Source organism: Mustela putorius, unplaced genomic scaffold, assembly GCF_011764305.1.
Source record: "Mustela putorius furo isolate JIRA1106 unplaced genomic scaffold, ASM1176430v1.1 tig00537350_pilon_pilon_pilon, whole genome shotgun sequence".
NCBI classification, from domain to species: domain Eukaryota; kingdom Metazoa; phylum Chordata; class Mammalia; order Carnivora; family Mustelidae; genus Mustela; species Mustela putorius.
In genome coordinates this window covers 21,829,243-21,847,194 of record NW_025422471.1, presented here as the reverse complement: position 1 = coordinate 21,847,194, position 17,952 = coordinate 21,829,243, and the positions used below count along the sequence as shown (strand labels likewise).

Genomic DNA, 17,952 nt, shown 5'->3' with positions numbered 1-17,952 from the left:
TCTCTATTTGCTAGACGGGATGCTGCCCAATTCATGAATCGGTTTTTTACCCCCCCCAATTTTTTATTTATTTTTTTATTTTTAAGTAATCTCTACACCCAGTGTGGGGTCTGAACCCACAACCCTGAGAGATCAAGTGTCGTATGTTCCACTGACTGACCCCACAGGCGCCCCCAATTCATGAACTGTTTAATAAGGCCAATAAGATCTTCAATTTTACTCAGCTGAATTTTGTTTTTTAATACCCCAAAACATTCCACTAAAACCCGGTATCTCGGGATGCCTGGGTGGCTCAGTTGGTTGAGCAGCTGCCTTCGGCTCAGGTTGTGATCCCAGCGTCCTGGGATCGAGTCCCACATCGGGCTTCTTGCTCAGCGGGGAGCCTGCTTCTCCCTCTGCCTCTGCCTGCCATTCTGTCTGCCTGTGCTCGCTCTCCCCCCTGCTCTCTGATAAATAAATAAAATCTTTAAAAAAAAAAAAAAAAGATATCTCCCACATCTAGCTACTAACCTCCCCTCTACTGCCACAGGTCCTAAAAATGCATTACCTCCCCTCCCCGGCTTCAGTTCCTTAGCTCCCCAGTATCTCTAACCCACAGTGCCATCGCTGCTCCTCCTTGGAAACCAGGGTTCCCCAAATCCCCCAGCATCTAGGACTCTCCCTTACAAACTTCTAGGATGTAGGGTGCCATCTGACAAAGCCAAAACATCTCCCACCCCAAACCCCCAGGCCCTTTCCTCTCCAGGCAGGCTGTACCCTCCATCACTTTATTCTCTTTCTATATTTGCTACAGGAATGTCTTCCTTTTAAAGTTTTGGGTTTGGTTTTTTTATTTTGTTTTGTCTTCAGATTTTATTTTTATGTAATCTCTACACCCAGAGTGGGGATAGAATTTACAATCTGGAGATCAAGTGTCACTGGTTCCACTGACTGACACAACCAGGCACCCCGAAAGCCTGGCTTTTAAATGGAGATGTCTCCACTGTTGGGTCTTCCTTTTATCATCTACATTAGGTCTTTTGAGGTCATAAGATTCTTTTGAGAAGCTAAAATGGTAAGAACCCTCCCACATGAAACACTGTATAACCACAAGGCTGCACAGAAACCACCTGCACAACTTCCCACCTGCTCCCCTGGGGCTAGTTCATTTACTCCTAAGGAATTGTCTCCCCCAGTGAACCCACTGCTTCCTCCCCTTTCACAGGCATAACTTGGAAGCTGAAATACGCCAGCCTCCATTCAGGTCTCTGAAGGAGTTCTGCCCAGGAGAGATCTTATATGAAGAAAATCCAGCATCAGGGGCACCTGGGTGGCTCAGTGGGTTAAGCCTCTGCCTTCAGCTTGGGTCATGATCTCAGGGTCCTGGGATTGAGCCCCGCATTGGCCTCTCTGCTCGGCGGGGAGCCTGCTTGCCTGCTTCCCCCTGCCTCTCTGCCTACTTGTGATCTCTCTCTCTCTCTCTGTCAAATAAATAAAGGAATAACCTTAAAAAAAAAAAAAAAAAAAAAGAAGAAGAAGAAGAAGAATGAAAGAAAAGAAAAGAAAAAGAAAATTCAGCATCAATTCACTAGTTGCTCCCAAGCATAAAAGTAGGACTAGTTAACGCCTTGAGCTCTATTTTTCCAGGTACCCAGTGATTATTTACTGATTGACATATTGCTTTAGTTGTAGTAAGCTTTTTCTTTTTCTTTTTCCTTTTTTTCCCAAACAGCAGAGAAGACATCAGTATCCTTAGGAATGTTAAAAAGAAAACCACAGGTCCAAAATGGTGTCACTTAGGTGAAGTGAACTGCAGTTTCACCCCCTGAAAATGTAACTTTTAACCAGTCAACGTGGAATTTCCTGGTCAGCACTATGAAGTTTACTGATGGCTCCTTCCCCTTCTGCTCCCCTTAGGAAGGCAAACTTGCCTAAAACAATGGATTCTGTACTGATGATTTCATTTTTCCCTCTTCCTCCTACTTTTGAAAACCCTTCCCTGTTGGGAAGTGTAGTCGGTTGGATATCTGACTCTGGTTTCTGCGCAGATCCTAGTCTCAAGGACGTGGGATGGAGTCCCAAGTGGGCTCAGAGCTGAGCGTGGAGACTGCTTGAGACTCTCTCTCCCTCTGCCCCTCCCCCGTAAGCTCTTGCTCTCTCTCACACACTCTCTCTCTCCCTCTAAAATAAATGAATAAATCTTTAAAAAAAAAAAAAAAAGGAAAAGAAAACCCTTCCTTTTCTGTAGACTTTTGAAGTTCCCTTCTACTTTCTAGTTGGAATGCTGCCCAATTCATAAATTGATTAGTAAAGCCAATTAGGTCTTTAAAATTTACTTGGTTGAATCTTTTGTTATTTAACAGGAATAATGCTACCAAAGCGGGGGAAAAAAAAAATTCATACTGATAAAGAATCCTATTACAGAGACATTTTCATTACTATGGTTACAAAATACGGCAATTGTTTCTGAGAATACCACTGGAGGAGTTCAGTGAGCATGGAGTCAACAACAAAAGACTCAATTCTTCCTTGTTTTGGTGAACCACACACACACACTAAGGATCAGAGCATTAGGAGACTGAGCCCTCTGTGAAATTACTGAGATATAATGCAAGAACAAAAAACTAGAAAATAAATCCTATGAAGACCTCATGGGCTTTGTTTCAAAGTATGGTTGGCCCGTTTATAAAGACAATACTTAAACAGAAATTTGACTTTCCAGCTCTCCTACTTATCTCTGCATAAATAAGATTTAAGGGGTTGAGTGTCCATGTGTTTTTCCTATTTTTGTTTTGACTAGACGGTTTTCATGAGGGGGGAAAATGCTGTTTAATCACTGTATGCTGCAACTTTACTTCTAACCTGCAAGTTGTTTCAAAATTTAATCTGTGCTAAAAAATTCACTACAATTTTTCCGTAACAGCTGCTTTCCTTAAACATCAGCTCAGCTTTAATCTCAGATGGCAAACTACAGAAGAAAAGCCAAAGTAAAATCCCGTTTCCTTTAAAATTCAGATGTTTTATGTAATCAAATCAATCCACTATTTGAATTTCCTTACACATACGCTACACTGACTCTCACACTGTGTTCAAAAATTTTGCAAAGTATCACTTTAGACTACTTGGAAAACCTGATCATTAAATATAATCACAGCTCAGTGACTTGATCAATATTGCTCTCAGGATCCTGTCTCAACCCTAAATTCAACTGACAATGACAAAATGTAACGACACTGTACCAACAGTGCTGCTTGACGTGATGCCCAGAACACAGGATCTCTACAGTGTTAAAAAGAAAACACACCCAAAATAGTGTTACTTAGGTTAAGACCCCAAATCAGTAAATGAAGACCTAATACCCAACCAAACTGCAGTTTCCAACCTCCAAAGATGTAACCTTTAACCAGCTGACATGGGAATATCCTGGTGAGCACTGGGAAATTTATGTATATATCCATTCCCCCCCCCCCGCCTTAAAACGGTGACAATGAACTCTTTGCTAATAATTTCCTTTTTTCTACCCTTCACCCTTTAAAAACTATTCTTTTTCCACCCTCTATCTTTATTTTTCATTTTTTACATTTTTTAAAAGATTTTATCTATTTATTTAACAGAGAGAGAGCATGCACACAAGCAGGGGCGGGGGTGGGAAGGCAGGCAGGCAGAGGGAGAGGCAGGCTTCTGGAGGAGCAGGGGGCTGACCCAGGACTCATCCCAGCTGGAATCATGACCTGAGCCCAAGGCAGATGCTTACCTAATTGAGGCACCCAGACGCCCCTCCCTCTCCACCTTTAAAAACCATTCTGCTTGCTAGTGGGATGCTGCTGGATTCATGAATCATTTAATAAAATCAATTAGATCTTTAGAATTTACTCAGTTGAATTTTTTTCTTGAACCATAGTTATGTTATAGTGAAAATTACAGGTACTGAAAACAATTCAAGAGATAAAATGGAACTGTGTCAGTGGCTAGTTCTGCATACCATCTTACATGAGGACATCTTTTTATTATTTTATTTTAATTTCATTTTACTTTACTACTTTATTTATTTTATTTTATTTTACTTTACTTTACTATTTTATTTTATTTTATTTTATTTTATTTTATTTTATTTTATTTTTTGGGTAGGCTCCACACACAATGCGGATGAGCTCAGATCAAGAGTTAGACGCTTAACCGACAGAGCCCACCCCCCACGCCACACTGAAGACTTCCTTTTTGAGGTCAGATTATCATAGATGAACTGAAATATAGGTAGACAACGCTGTCCTCACTGTTCTACCCTTGCAGTTCACACTGAAACACCGGGGACACTGAAAGGTAAGCTTCCGAGTCTCATACTTGACTCACTTCCAGATCTTGAATAGCTGTGGGAAGCCTATAGGTGATATTTACATGGAAAACCAGGCAGAATCAAGCAATGGGGAAGAGATGATCTCATTAGCAGACACAGTCTGAGGCTGCCTCCCACTTCCCACAGGCCGGTCCTCTTCAGCCCTCCCAGCCAAGGCATCCCACGCAGCCCAAAGCTATTTGTCAGCTCGCCCAGGTCAGCTATAAAGCAGCCCAAGAAAACAAATCTGAGCTAACCCTCACACTAACTCTCCAACCAACATGGCTACTTTCACTCTATTTACTGCATAAGATATGTGACAGACTTATCTCCCCAACAACCTAAACCTGCATAACTACACAACATCTCCAAACACTCTTTCTGTATTAGCTCACCAGTGAGGTATATAAGCCTACAGGTCAACATCAGCCAATCACCACCCTTTGTTAGTGTGGGAGAGTGACTATGTGGGCACCTGAGTGCACTCTGCCTGCATTTTACAAAAATGAACAGAAAAATAAAAGTGCTGATACTAGTGATTAGAAGACAGGACTCAAAGTTCATGTAACTGAAACAGTGATGAGCAGCTTCATACAACAGGAAAATAATGACTCAGACACCATCTAGATAGGTAGTATCTATATAAATAAAGGTAAGGGAAATTATTAAAGTTAAAGAAAATGTTAGAAATGACTGAAATATATTGTCGATGATGGCATCGAAAGGGGGTGTAATTCAGATTTTCTTCACTATTTTTGTTCTTTTAGGAAAAGAAAAACACCCAAACCTATTAATACCTGTGCTTATTAACTAACTTTCACTTATTCACCTTTATTTAACACCTCTGGAGAATTTATCATGTTTGAAGGCACAAGAATAACTACACCTGAATGTCAGCCCAGAAAGTATTAATGGCTACAAAGGAGTGGCTTCTGTCTGTTAGAAACTTCCCTGACCAAGGGGCACCTGGATGACTCAGTCAGTAGAACCTGCAATTCTTGATGTTGGGGTTATGAGTTTGAGCCCCATGCTGGGAGTAGAGATTAGTTAAATAAACAAACAAACAAAAACAAAAATTCCACAAAAAGAACAGGACAAATACTGCAGCTACAGCATAATCCTAATTTTGCAAAGTAAAATTATATATACTAAATATGGGTGGCTGGACTTTAAAATACCAAAATGTGGTTCTCTGGGTGATAAGTGTGTGATGTTTTTTCCCGTGTTTCACAAATACCCCCTGCAAAGTTCAAAAACACACCAGTCATGGATAGAAATGAACTTTCATGCCTGGATCCCTTCCAAGGGTCGAAGCATCACATGCTATAATGAGGACCTAAATTTCCAATCACTATAAACAAAGAGCTATAGGGAGAAAAGGTTTTGTAACCAAACGCATTCAACAGGGGGTTCAGTGAGGTCATAGTATAAGCTTTGTCTAGGGAGAGAGAGGAAGCCCATACATGCAGTAACCAGGAAAGAATTCCTGTCCATCAGATGACCATGTAGTGGGTGGTGTGGGCATGTTCAGAGAGAACTCTCAAAGCAAGGGGAAGATCATTACTAAGGAAATGCTTCTTGAGCTTATTTACTTTTTGTACAAGTTTTCATAAACTCTGTGTGTGTGTTTTAAGCTCTAATATGGGGGTGACAAGATGCCCTGATGAGGAACACCCATGCCAGCTAAAACTTCCTCAGAGGCCACACTCTTCAGTCTCCTGCATGGGCTTTGATGACCTGTACCTCCAATGAACCCAGGTTTTGTTAACCAGCATAGTCATGGTGAGAAATGGTGAAAACTCCCTCGAAATCTCAACACAAAGCAACTCTGCACAAACCCCTGCACAACAATGACCGAACTGTAAGAGGGCTTCCAGCAGTCTGAGGCTGCATCCCTGGGATGACCCAACTGCCTTTGTCCTTTCCGTTTTGAGTCAGGAGAAGCTCAGGGCTCTCAAAAGAAATGAATTGTCCTAGTCAACACCTAAGATAGGCCCTGGCCTCCCTTTCTTAGAGCACTGACCAAAGAGGGCTTACAACTCTGAGTCCTTGTCCCTTTGAGATGTATATGTATTTCCTATGACTCTGCAGTATCTTTCTCAAAATTTACAAAATTTTCTCAAGGACCCACATGCCATCGCTTGGAAATATAATCATCAGGAAGGACAGGACGTGTCTCCCCAGTCTCAGTGGAAGGACAATCTTAACTTGCCAACCAGCAGACACAACTGGCCTAGTCGCAAATACACTCACCAACTCCTCTAACGTTTCACTTCCTTAACTCTGCTGGGCCCCACTCACTCCTCCCTACTCCCTCATTCCCCCTTGAAAACTCTGGACAAATGGCAAAAGAGCTCAGCTATTTTCCCTGCTGTCAGTGGCTATGGAATAAAAGGTTTCCACTGCTTTAACATTTAGCTTTATGTGTCTTTGACCATGGATGGTTCCTGGTGGCATTCATGATTTCATTAACCAATGTAACCAAATGGGCTTTCAGGGGTGCCTGCATGGCTCAGTGGGTTAAAGCCTCTGCCTTCGGCTCAGGTCATGATCCCAGGGTCCTGGGCTCTCTGCTCAGCGGGGAGCCTGCTTCCTTCTCTCTCTCTGCCTGCATCTCTGCCTACTTGTGATCTCTGTCAAATAAATAAATAAAATCTTTAAAAAAAAAAAAAAGAAAGAAAGAAAGAAAGAAAAAGAAATGGGCTTTTATTTTCATTGAGAATCTCAATGATTAATACAATCTGGCTGGAAATACCTTGGCCAGGGCATTCCCGCCTTTACACGAACTGGCTCGACCACCACTGGAGAGTGAATCTGCACCCCAGGAATAGCACCATGGCCAGGATCCATCCATGCAGTCATGCTGGCTTGGCAGCCTAGGGCCCTGCGCACTAGACTACAGCTGTGCCTGGTGATGCAGGGAACATGCAAGTTCCATGTCAATGCCCCCCCAAGAAGGGCCAAGAGCTGGGATCAGATCAGGCTGCGTGATCATTCTGTACCTGCCTGCCAATACATGTCCGGATGAGCGGAAGAATTTTGTCTGGAAGAAACTAAACCTCACTCACCCACAGCCACTAGCAACTACCAATATCTATCAAAACAGTCCAGTAGCTGGGTATTCAAAACCACCTGAGGCCCATGATACCCCCAGGTAAGATAAGGAGCAACTGTTACCAATTATTTATTCATTATCAGAATATTAGAGAATGGCAATCTTGTAGTTAAAAGCCCCAACTTAAGTGGGCCAGTGTTCAAGGCCTGGCTCCACCACCATGAAATATCAGTCAAGTTCATTTATTTCTCTGTTCTACTGTTGCCTCCCCTGCAAAAGGAGGCCAGTTAATCGCCCCTTAAGGCTGTTGTGAAAAACGAAAGCTGTAACAGAGGTGGAAACAGAGAGCACGTTGTGGGCATGAAACAAACTTCAGCTATTGTTACTGCTATCATTCATGCTTACACTTGCCTGGAGAAAACCCTGTTGAGCTTTATTCTCAAAGTGCCCTAAGAGCACTGTCTGGATTTTTCAACACCTCATTTCACCTCTGACAGAGTGCGTACTGTCATTTTCTGTAGCTAGCTTTCCCCGCATTTCCACCCCCGACTAGCCCTTAAGTTCCAGGAGAGCGAGAAGCTTTCTTCATCATCCAGTCTTCAGGGACCTGCCACAGTGCTGGGTACCCACAAAGTGTTGAGTGGTCACTCTATCCTGTCATCTCTCCTTCCATTAGCATCCATTAGCAACAGCATAAGCAAAATCTAAGTGCATATTAGAGTCAGCACAAATGTAAGACGACCTGGACAACGCCTAGGCACAGGTGGATATTGGCCCATAACAAACTAAGAGTTTTGGGGTTCCTTACTCTGTGCCAAGCCATGTTTCGGAGACCATATGTCTAGATCACATACTATCTTCACATAACCCCAAGAGGTACTATCCCACCCATTCTACAGTTGAGGAAAACTGAGGCTAATAGAGCAAAGGTAAAATGCACTCATTCACAAGAGCCCTGGTTGTCCAGATTTCCCAATTCAAACCCAGACCTGAGTCCGTAGCTCTCTTATGGCTTACATATTTTTCCTAATGGTCCTCAGTTAAAGTCCCCCAAATTTCTATCACCAACCTCAAACTTCTCCTAACTTGTTTTTTAAGATTTTATTATTAAGTAATCTCTACACCCAGTGTGGGGTTGGAACTCAACCCCAAGGTCATGAGTCACATGCTCTACCCATTGAGCCTGCCAGGCGCCCCCCAAACTTCTCCCAATTTAAACATCTAACTGGGGGCACCTGGGTGGCTCAGTCAGCTGAGAGTCGGCCTTCAGCTCTGGTCTTGATCCTGGGGTCCTGGAATCAAGCCCCACATCGGGCTCCCTGTTCAGCAAGGGGAGTCAGCTTCTCTCTCTCCCTCTGTCCCTGCTCATGTTCTCTCTCTCTTGCTCACTCTTTATATCAAATAAATAAAATCTTAAAACAAATAAGTAAAATAATCATCCAACGGATAACTTGCCACTTCCATTTAATTTATAATAGGCTTCTCAAATGTAACAAAGCCAAAAGAAAATTACTGGGCTTTCCTTCCCAAATGTCTCCTCCCTTCAAGCCTATCTCACCTAGTAAATTGTCATCAATCCACTTGCTGGGGACAAATCCAGAACCACTCTCATTCCCACACCCACTTCTTATCCAGACAGAAGTCCAATTCTATCTCTAAAATTAGCCCAGAAGCCAACAACAGGACACTGTAAACACTACAGCCTACGTTAAGGTAAAACACGCTCTCCTCAGACTAACAGCAGCAGCTGATCATCAAGATTTAAGCTCCAGCAGGAGGTATTTCTGCTCAGTGCTACAGCCTACTTGCACACGGAGGAGGCAGTTAAATCATATTCACTGAATGAACAGCTCTGACTGCTCTCCCTGCCTCCACTCTAGTCCCTGATACGGTTGAGTCTTCACAGCACCCAGAGTGATGGAAGCATAAATCGAACCACAGCTCTCACTGGAACAGGAACAAAACCCCAACTCCAACCGTGGCTGACAGTCTCTGGTCACGTCTGCCCCCCCCCCCCGCCTCTTTACCCCATCTGCCTCACTGACGACACCCCAGCCACACTGTACTCCCTTCTGTAACTCGAAAATCCTGAAAGCCTCCTTACCCAGACCTTGACATGGATGTCTCTCTTTGCCGATCTGTCTCAAATCCGGGAGCATTTTCTCAGTCTTCCCCAGCAAGCTACCCAAAGCCCCTCGGCCACCAGGTCTGGTTATAGCACTACTACTGACCGTTTCACAGTTTACATACTTATGGGATGTCCCCACCCACAACGGGACAGCCACGGAGGGCAGAGATGATGTCCACCTGGCCCACTGCCCTATCTCTAGCTCCTGGCACATAGTAGGTGCTGTGACATTGTGATACAACCAGAAACAGAGATTTGGTCTTCCTTTGTGGTGTGGGAGGCTCAGGAGATTTGTGACTGGTATCTGAAATGTGGGACGAGAGGCAGTCTTATCTGACTAAGCCTGTGGGATACTAAATCCAGGTAGTGTCATAATTGAGTTGAATAGTTGTGAGTCCAGTTGGTGTGCGGGGAGTTGGGAAACTGGTTGGTGTGGTTGGCTTGGTCAGTTAAGCGTCCGCCTTCAGCTCAGGTCATAATCCCAGAGTCTCACATGAGATTCCTTGCTCAGCGGGGAGCCTGCTTCTCCCTCTGCCTGCCTCTCCTCCTGCTTGTGTGCTCTCGCTCTCTCTCTCCCTCTCTCTCTGAGAAATAAATACATAAAATTAAAAAAAAAAAGAAAGAAAGAAATGCTGTGAGTAAAAACAGTTCATAGGTGCTCAAACAAAACAAAAGATTGGCAGAACAGAAAAATTGACTTAGCTTCTGATTGTGCTATGAGGTTTTCTACAGTTGTAACAGCCCCATCCATATGAAATCACAGTGTCATCAACCCCTCACTGCCTTGAGACCCACCACATTTTTGCCTCCAGCAGCCCAGAGAAAGCAGAAGTTAATTTTTCCTGTGATGAATGGCCAGGATTTGGTTCTTTCCAAAGTCCTGAGAGGGGGATTTTAGAAACAAGTCATTAAATCCTGCCAAAATATCAACCATACCAATAATTCTTTTACAAGACCACTTGAGTCCCAGTAATCATTTTCAAAGCCCTAAATTAGCCGCTTGGAGTCACAGAAGGCCTCAAGGGGCTTTCAAGGGACTAGAGAAAGACAGATGCCCCTAAATGTCTGCAATTACTAAATAATGCCATCAAATTGGAAGGCATCTCAAACAACAACAATGAAAGATTTGCAACTCTTTCTTGAGCTTGGGAACATTCAGAAAATCACCTTGGTCTCAAAAGCCCTGGCAAGGTGGTAAGCACCATCTCTCTCTTCTTGCCTGACTTAATGCAAATCACTACAGCTCAAGGTAAAAACCTCAATTGTCAGCGGGGCCTGGCTGGCTCAATGGGTGGACCACAGGATTCTTGGTCTCAGGGTTTTGAGTATGAACCCCAGGTTGGGTAGGGAGACTACTTAAAAATACAAATCTAAAAAAATCCCACAAAAACCTCAATTTCCTCATGTCTGAAAAGGCCAATGTGAATGCATGCCAAGTACAGTATTAGACCCCCAAAAACCAGGATAACTTCACATAGCCACTAGAAGGGTGATGGATTATCTGCCAGTATAACTGGCCAGTTACAGAAACTCACAGTTTAACCCCTGCATCACTTACACGGGCTGCCCTTGATTGCCCTGAGGCTGAATATATTAGAAAGCAACAACATCCCAGCACGTGAATGCTCCCGGAGATAGACTCATTTGGGGGAAAAAAATTAAAATTGTGTACAGAATAGAGAACACAGAGAGAAGGGAGCTCCACATCTGTAAGGCTTTACCTAGTTGGTTGTTTCTTACTCTGCAGGAAGGCATGAAATTAGTGTTCAAGAGTTAAAAACCTAGTAATTCTGCCCAGATGCGCTACTCACCAGTAGGAGTCGCCAATCCCAAGTAGACATATATGTTTTAAGATACTGTATATATGAGTGTAACTGGCAAGTTCAGTTAAAAGGAGGGACGGGAAGGTTCACGCTCTGCCCAGGCAGCCAGGTTGCTTCCAGCCAGGATTGCGTCGGCAAACTCGGGAAGCAGGGCTGAGTCTTCCCCGCGACCCGCCCTGAGTACCATAGTTTGGAAACAAGGTTTCGAGACATTGTCGAAGGCACAGAGCCAATGCTCTACGCTTGCAAGATGCCAAGTGCAAGCTGCCTGGGCCATATGACCCGAGTTTTGCTCGCGGCAAGAGAAAGGAGACGTTGCCCAAACGCACGTCTTTTTCTGGGCTCGTCGGGTAGTGCAGAACCGGTGGGCTACGGAGCTCAGCACCACACACTCATGCCCTGCAAAGGGGGAGGCGAAACTCTCCGGGGACAGTCGGGTTCCTTCGCCCGAGCCCTGCCTGCCCCGCCCTAAGTCCTTAAGACCTGACGGGAAGACCTCAGGGTCTCCTCTCGGGCTTCCCCGTGTCCCTTCCAGGCCGCCCACGGCACAGGGTTTCCCCGACGGCTGGGCGCCGCGCTCCGGCCCGAGGCACTCACCCGGACTGCGCAGCGTCAGCCCCGTACGACCCACCTGCCCCAGCTCACTCCCAGCTGCGGCGCGCACGCAGGGAAGTCGGCGGTGCCTGGGCTCCCGGTCCCGCAGCCCGACCCTTCGCCCCGCTCCCGCGCTCCCCCCGGCTCACCTGGCCCGCACAGCACTGCGCTGACATCGCGGCGGCCGACGACCACGGGCTTACTCAGCCCACTGCCCGCTCGGCTCCGGCCCTCCTGGCTACCTCCAGCCGCGATCGCCCCTTTCTGGAGCAGCTCACTCCTGCGTGCCGACCAGCCCCAGTCCAAAGCCCGGCACTGCCGCCAGGGTGAAAACAACCGCCGCCAAACCCCGCCTCGCCGCCCAGGCCCCGCCCGCCCCCTCGAGCCGCGGCCGCCCTCAGCCCCGCCCCGCTCCCGCCCCTTCCCTGGCGCTCCGCGGCGGAGCAGGCTCGCCCTGGGCTCGCACTTCCGCTGGCGTCAGGCGGCCGGGCCGCTGCGCTCACTTCCCGGTGCGGCGCGGGGCTGCGCAGTCCGCCCACCGTCGGGCGGGCCTGGCGTCCCCGTGCCTCGCCGGCGCTCGGCCCCCGCAGAGGAGGTCCGGCGGCCCTATGACCCGCCGCTCGGATGAGAGAGCTGGTGGCCAACTCCAGGGAAGCTTAGATCCTTAACTGATTGCGGAGTGACCGGCACAGAACCGACGCCGTGGGGACCAGCGAGTGCTGGTCGGCTCTCTGCCTCGCGTCCACTGAGATCTCGCCCGGATCCGTTTCTGAAGTCCCGTTATCTCCCTCCTCTGCCAGGGAAACTAAACGACTTTAGGGAAAGTCCCCTCTTCTCCAGTTTCCTTGAATCCATGCGCCCTTGGCTGTTTGGCCCTGTCTTTGCCAGGGCACTTTGGGGGATTCAGTGAGAGCCCTTTCCGCGCTTGCCTGGACATTGATCTATATTCCAGCTTTCATGCCCGCCCAGGGACTCCGTTTGCATCCCTGCTGCCTTCCTCCCCGACCTCACTTGAAAAAGGGTCCCCAATTGCTCGCTACATACAGAAAATAGCGCCCCTAGTTCTCCCTACCCAAATCTGCTCTCCTCACAGCCACTTGAAGAAGAGGAGTTAGTACGAACTTTGCGTCAAGCCCTTTTACTTAAAACATGACAGTACCCATTTAGAAATGAGGCACTGAAGCCCAGATACCTTAAACAACTTGCCCAAAGCTTCACAGCAAAGCTGAAGAAGCAAAATTCGGACGGAGTTCACTTGCCTGATCCTCTTGCACTCCATGCAAGTCTTGCCCTTAAATGAACTCGCTTCCAAGACAGAGCCTTTGGCCAAGGAGTGTATTGTTGGGCAGGATAGAGGCTCACGTCTGGGTGGTTCAATGCGTTAAAACCTATGCCTTCAGCTCAAGTCATGATCCCAGGGTCCTGGGATGGAGCCCTGCATCCGGCTCTCTGCTCAGCTGGGAGCCTGCTTCCTCCTCTCTCTCGGCCTGCCTCTCTGCCTACTTGTCATCTCTGTCAAATAAACAAATAAAATCTTAAAAAAAAAAAAAGTATATACGCTCAGAGTGGAAGGAAAGTCAGATGGGAACTGGTCCTGAGGTTTTATGAGCTGTGCAGGGTCTCCTTGAATCTCAAACCCTTGAGTTTAGAGGAAGAAAGGTAGAGCAGGACCTACTCAGAGCTACGGAAAGTAATGAGAATTGGCTTTAAAATTCGGAAATAATAACAAAATAGAAAAAAAATTTTAAAACAGCAAAAATAGCAGCAGACCAGCCCAGCACCCTGCTCCCTCATGGCCCCGGACTCATCCAAAGCCAAGACCACTCTGGCCCCATTTTGCACCTGGGGAGACTGGTTGGACACCTAGAGTTTCTGTCCAGGTGGGAAGAGCCAGGCAGCTTCTGGGAAAGGGGAGGTGTGACATTTATACGTGTTTGAGCAGTCTGGGATCTAGGCCTCCTATCCAGTTAGAGAAACTGGGGCTCAAGAAGGCAGAGAATTCTCACCAGCAACCTCTGTGATAGAGGCAGAACTGGTGGAAGGATCAGGCCTTCTGACCCTGAATCCCGCGCTCTTTTTTGCCAAAGCGATGCCAACATGGGAGGGTTCTGTGACTATATCAATACCAGCCTCCCAGAGAGTTAACGCAAGAATTAATAATAACCCAGGGATTTGGGGCTCCTAGGTGGCTCAGTCAGTTAAGTGGCTGTCTTAGGCTCAGGTCATGATCCCAGGGTCCTGGGATTGAGTCCTGCGTCTGGCTCCTTGCTTTGCAGAGAGCCTGCTTCTCTCTCTCCTTCTGCCTGCCATTCTGCCTGCTTGTGTTCTCTCTCCCTCTGTGTCAAATAAATAAGTAAAATCAAATAATAATAATAACAACCCAGGGATTTGTCAACCCTGCCCTAAGGTATGGAAAAGCAGAGGGGAAGCCTGAGCTTCCAGAGTCACGAAGTTGCAAAATTTAACTCTACAGAAAACTGGCTGGGCCACTTAGTTTCAGTGTTACCATCTGCAAAACAAAGCTAATACACTCTCCACAGATTAGATCAACTCACCCCTACAGACCTTGCTGAACAGGGGCCAGCCTTCTTAAGCACTGACTAAATAACAGCCCCGACTGGTATTAATAAACAAGTTTAAAGGATAAGAAATAATCTATGCAAGCTGATTCCCCCCTCCTTGCTGGAAGATCTCACAAGAATGTGGCCTTGTGTGGAGCTGTACCACCTGCCTTGCTCTGAGCTTGAGCAGTTACTATTTAAGGTCTGGTTGGTACCATCTTTTGCATCTGTGCTCAGTTAACAAGAATAGAGGTAATGTCAGCAGATGTAACATAAAACAGTGGCACCGTAATTTTATTTTAAGTGCTCTGAAGACTTCTCCAAGGAAGACAGATGTACATGGTGTTCCTAATGTGTAGATACCTTTACAGTCCGTCTCTTTTGATTTGGATTTTTCAGGAACAAGCAGTAATAGGCCTGTTTTAATAAGACTAGCTCTTGGCAGACCATGTAAAATATTTCAACCACAAAAATTTTCTTAAATTAACTAAATTAGCTCCTTTTATGCCATATAATTAGATATGTATAGATGACACATTAAAAATAACCAGTTATAATTTGCTTTTCTTTCCTCCTGAATTTGAAGTGCTTTTTTTGGTTTTTCTTTTTTAGGAAATAGAAGTCAATGTTGAGATTTAAAACACCACTCACTGAACTGAAAACAGTGGTATACACATATTATTAAAGAAAAAAGCTAGTCATAGACACCCACAAAACTTCTTAATAAATTTAACATCCAGTTCAAATAATGGCTTAGGGGCGCCTGGGTGGCTCAGAGGGTTAAGGCCTCTGCCTTCGGCTCAGGTCATGATCTCAGGGTCCTGAGATGGAGCCCCGCATCGGGCTCTCCGCTCGGCAGGGAGCCTGCTTCCCTTCCTCTCTCTCTGCCTGCCTCTCTGCCTACTTGTGATCTCTGTCTGTCAAATAAATAAATAAAATCTTTAAAAAAAAAAAAAAAAAAAAAAAAAAAAATAATGGCTTAAATACAAATAAAATTAATTATTCCAATTCCCTCAAATTTTCTCAACTTTGGGGAAAAAAAAACCCTAGTGGTGCACACTCTGTTAATTTCGGAGTTTTTTAAGTATTTTTAAAATTTATTTTTATTTATTTTTATTTAAATTCAATTAATGTATTATTGGTTTCAGAGGTAAAGGTCAGTGATTCATCAGTCTTATATAATATCCAGTGCTTATTACGTCACGTGCACTCCTTAATGTGCATCACGCAGTTACCCCATCCCCCACCCCCTTCCCCTCCATAGGAAACAACCTTCAGTTTGTTTCCTATGCTTAAGAGCCTCTTATGGGGGGGCGCCTGGGTGGCTCAGCGGGTTAAAGCCTCTGCCTTCGGCCCAGGTCATGATTCCAGGGTGCTGGGATCAAGCCCCGCATCAGGCTCTCTGCTCAGTGCAGAGCCTGCTTCTCTCTCTCTCTGCCTGCCTTTCTGCCTACTTGTGTTCTCTGTCAAATAAATAAATAAAATCTTAAAAAAAAAAAAGAAGAGCCTCTTATGGTTTATCTCCCTGTGTTAGTTTTTATTTTTAATTACTTTTAAATAATTTTTAAATGAATTTTTAAATTATTCTTAAAGATTTTATTTATCAATTTGTCTATCTGTCAGAGAGAGAGAAGGAGAGCACAAGTGAGGGGTGGGCAGAGGGAGAAGCAGGGTCCCCACTGAGGACGCGGGACTCAACCCCAAGACCCTAGGAACATGACCTGAGCCAAAGGCAGATGCTTAACCCACTGAGCCACCCAGGCGGCCCCTTTCCTCAATTAGTTTTTAAATATAAAAGAAGAGATCTCTCTAATCTTCACTTATAAACTCTCCAGGGACCTCAAAGTAGTACTGGAAGTTTCATTAATTTCAATTACAGTGAACAACAAAGTATTCATTTAGAAATAAAGAGCTATAAATTCAGGACCCCAAGCAAAAACTAATCAGAGCCCTGTAGTGCCTCCACCCCACACCTTCTGGGAAGTGCGTGCTCCTTGATTTCTGCTAAATTAACATGTGCACAGTGTTTTTTTAAAATGTCAAAAATAGGGCGCCTGGGTGGCTCAGTGGGTTAAGCCGCTGCCTTCGGCTCAGGTCATGATCTCAGGGTCCTGGGATCGAGTCCCGCATCGGGCTCTCTGCTCAGCAGGGAGCCTGCTTCCTCCTCTCTCTCTGCCTGCCTCTCTGCCTACTTGTGTTCTGTCAAATAAATAAAAATAAAAAAAAATCTTAAAAAAAAAAAAATGTCAAAAATATGACAAAATAGAATGAAAAGCAGTATCTCCCTTCTACACACCCTACCTTTCAATCCCCTCTCCAAAGGCAACCACTTTCAATAAGGTTAGTGGTTTTCTCCTATTCACCCCCATATTTTCATTTGTTTAAAAGATTTTTATTTATTTGAGAGAGAGAACGAGAGAGAGAGAGAATGAGAGTGAGCACACTCACACAAGCAGGGAGAGGAGTGGATGGACAATCAGACTTCCTGATGAGCACAGAGCCTACTGCTGGGATCAGTCCAAGGTCAACCTGAGCCAAAGGCAGACACTTAACCAACTGAGCCACCCAGCCCCCAAGCACCCCTGGAAGGATTTTTTTTTTATGTACTTTTATTTTTCCAAATTTAAGTAATGACTGTAAAGAAATTAACAGTGTGTTGCCTGGTCAAGATTCTTTGTTTAGATGCTTTAGAGAACTGAAGAAATTTTTTGTAATTATCAGTTAGTTTGTCAGTATGGAAAGCTAATGATTCTTTACCACTCGGCTGGTGCCTTAAGTGTTTTTCCTCAGTGTTTTAAAGATTCTCCCAGGAACTCATTTTACATTACTAATTTCCTTGGTAAGTCCTGTGAGTATATCTAATACAAAGGAAAATACTCCTTTGAACATCCCAGGGAAACTAAACTCCAAATTAATGAAGAGGGTAGAGGGTTGTTCAATGGGTTTTTCAAAGTTGCTCAACCCTTCTGGGAACAAATTAATTTTTTTCTAAATCCTCAGGTTAATAGCCTAGACTTAGTATCAGTGGGGAGAGAACATATATATGTATCATATATGTGTATATATTTCTGTACCCATCTCTGATTTGTGTGTAGGGGCCAAGGACAGACTGTCCCAAGATGGACCATTTGGCATAAAGATTTTTTGAGTTAACTGGAAAAGAAACCCTCTACCAGGAAGAGAACAATTAACAGAGATCTCTTTCACTAAGGAAAAATCTCCCTGACAGTGCAACCTTTGTTTCCAAACATCTCCTCTCACCTTCTTAGTAGTAGTCTTCCTCCCCTCCCTAACCTCAGGTCCCACACCCTCTCCTTAGCTCAGCATAAGACTCAAGTTGCATGTGTTGGGAATGTGTCTATGTGGATTCCCGGTAGGAAACTACACAGTACATAGGAAACTAAATCTGATTTTCTCCTGTTAACCTGTCTCATGTCAGTTTGATTCTTAGTCCAGCTGGAAGGACCTTGAAGGGCAGT

General features: G+C 45.1%; 2 protein-coding genes across 2 annotated transcripts in view; both read right to left on the bottom strand.

Moving 5' to 3' along the window:
• The window catches only part of SERINC5 (serine incorporator 5), a 110,311-nt gene extending 98,043 nt beyond the window's left edge, over window positions 1-12,268 (bottom strand). Inside the window, exon 1 of the mRNA XM_045074539.1 lies at window positions 12,062-12,268. Coding sequence (XP_044930474.1) covers window positions 12,062-12,088 — 27 coding nt within the window. The 5' untranslated portion in view covers window positions 12,089-12,268. The remainder of the gene's footprint in view (window positions 1-12,061) is intronic.
• On the bottom strand, window positions 12,116-13,191 carry LOC106007261 (spidroin-1-like). Its single transcript, XM_013063668.1, has 2 exons — window positions 13,105-13,191; window positions 12,116-12,556 (listed from the first exon to the last, which is right to left on the bottom strand). Exons 1-2 carry the CDS (start codon window positions 13,189-13,191, stop codon window positions 12,116-12,118), a joined length of 528 nt encoding a protein of 175 aa, XP_012919122.1.
• Between the last annotated feature and the right edge of the window lie 4,761 nt (window positions 13,192-17,952).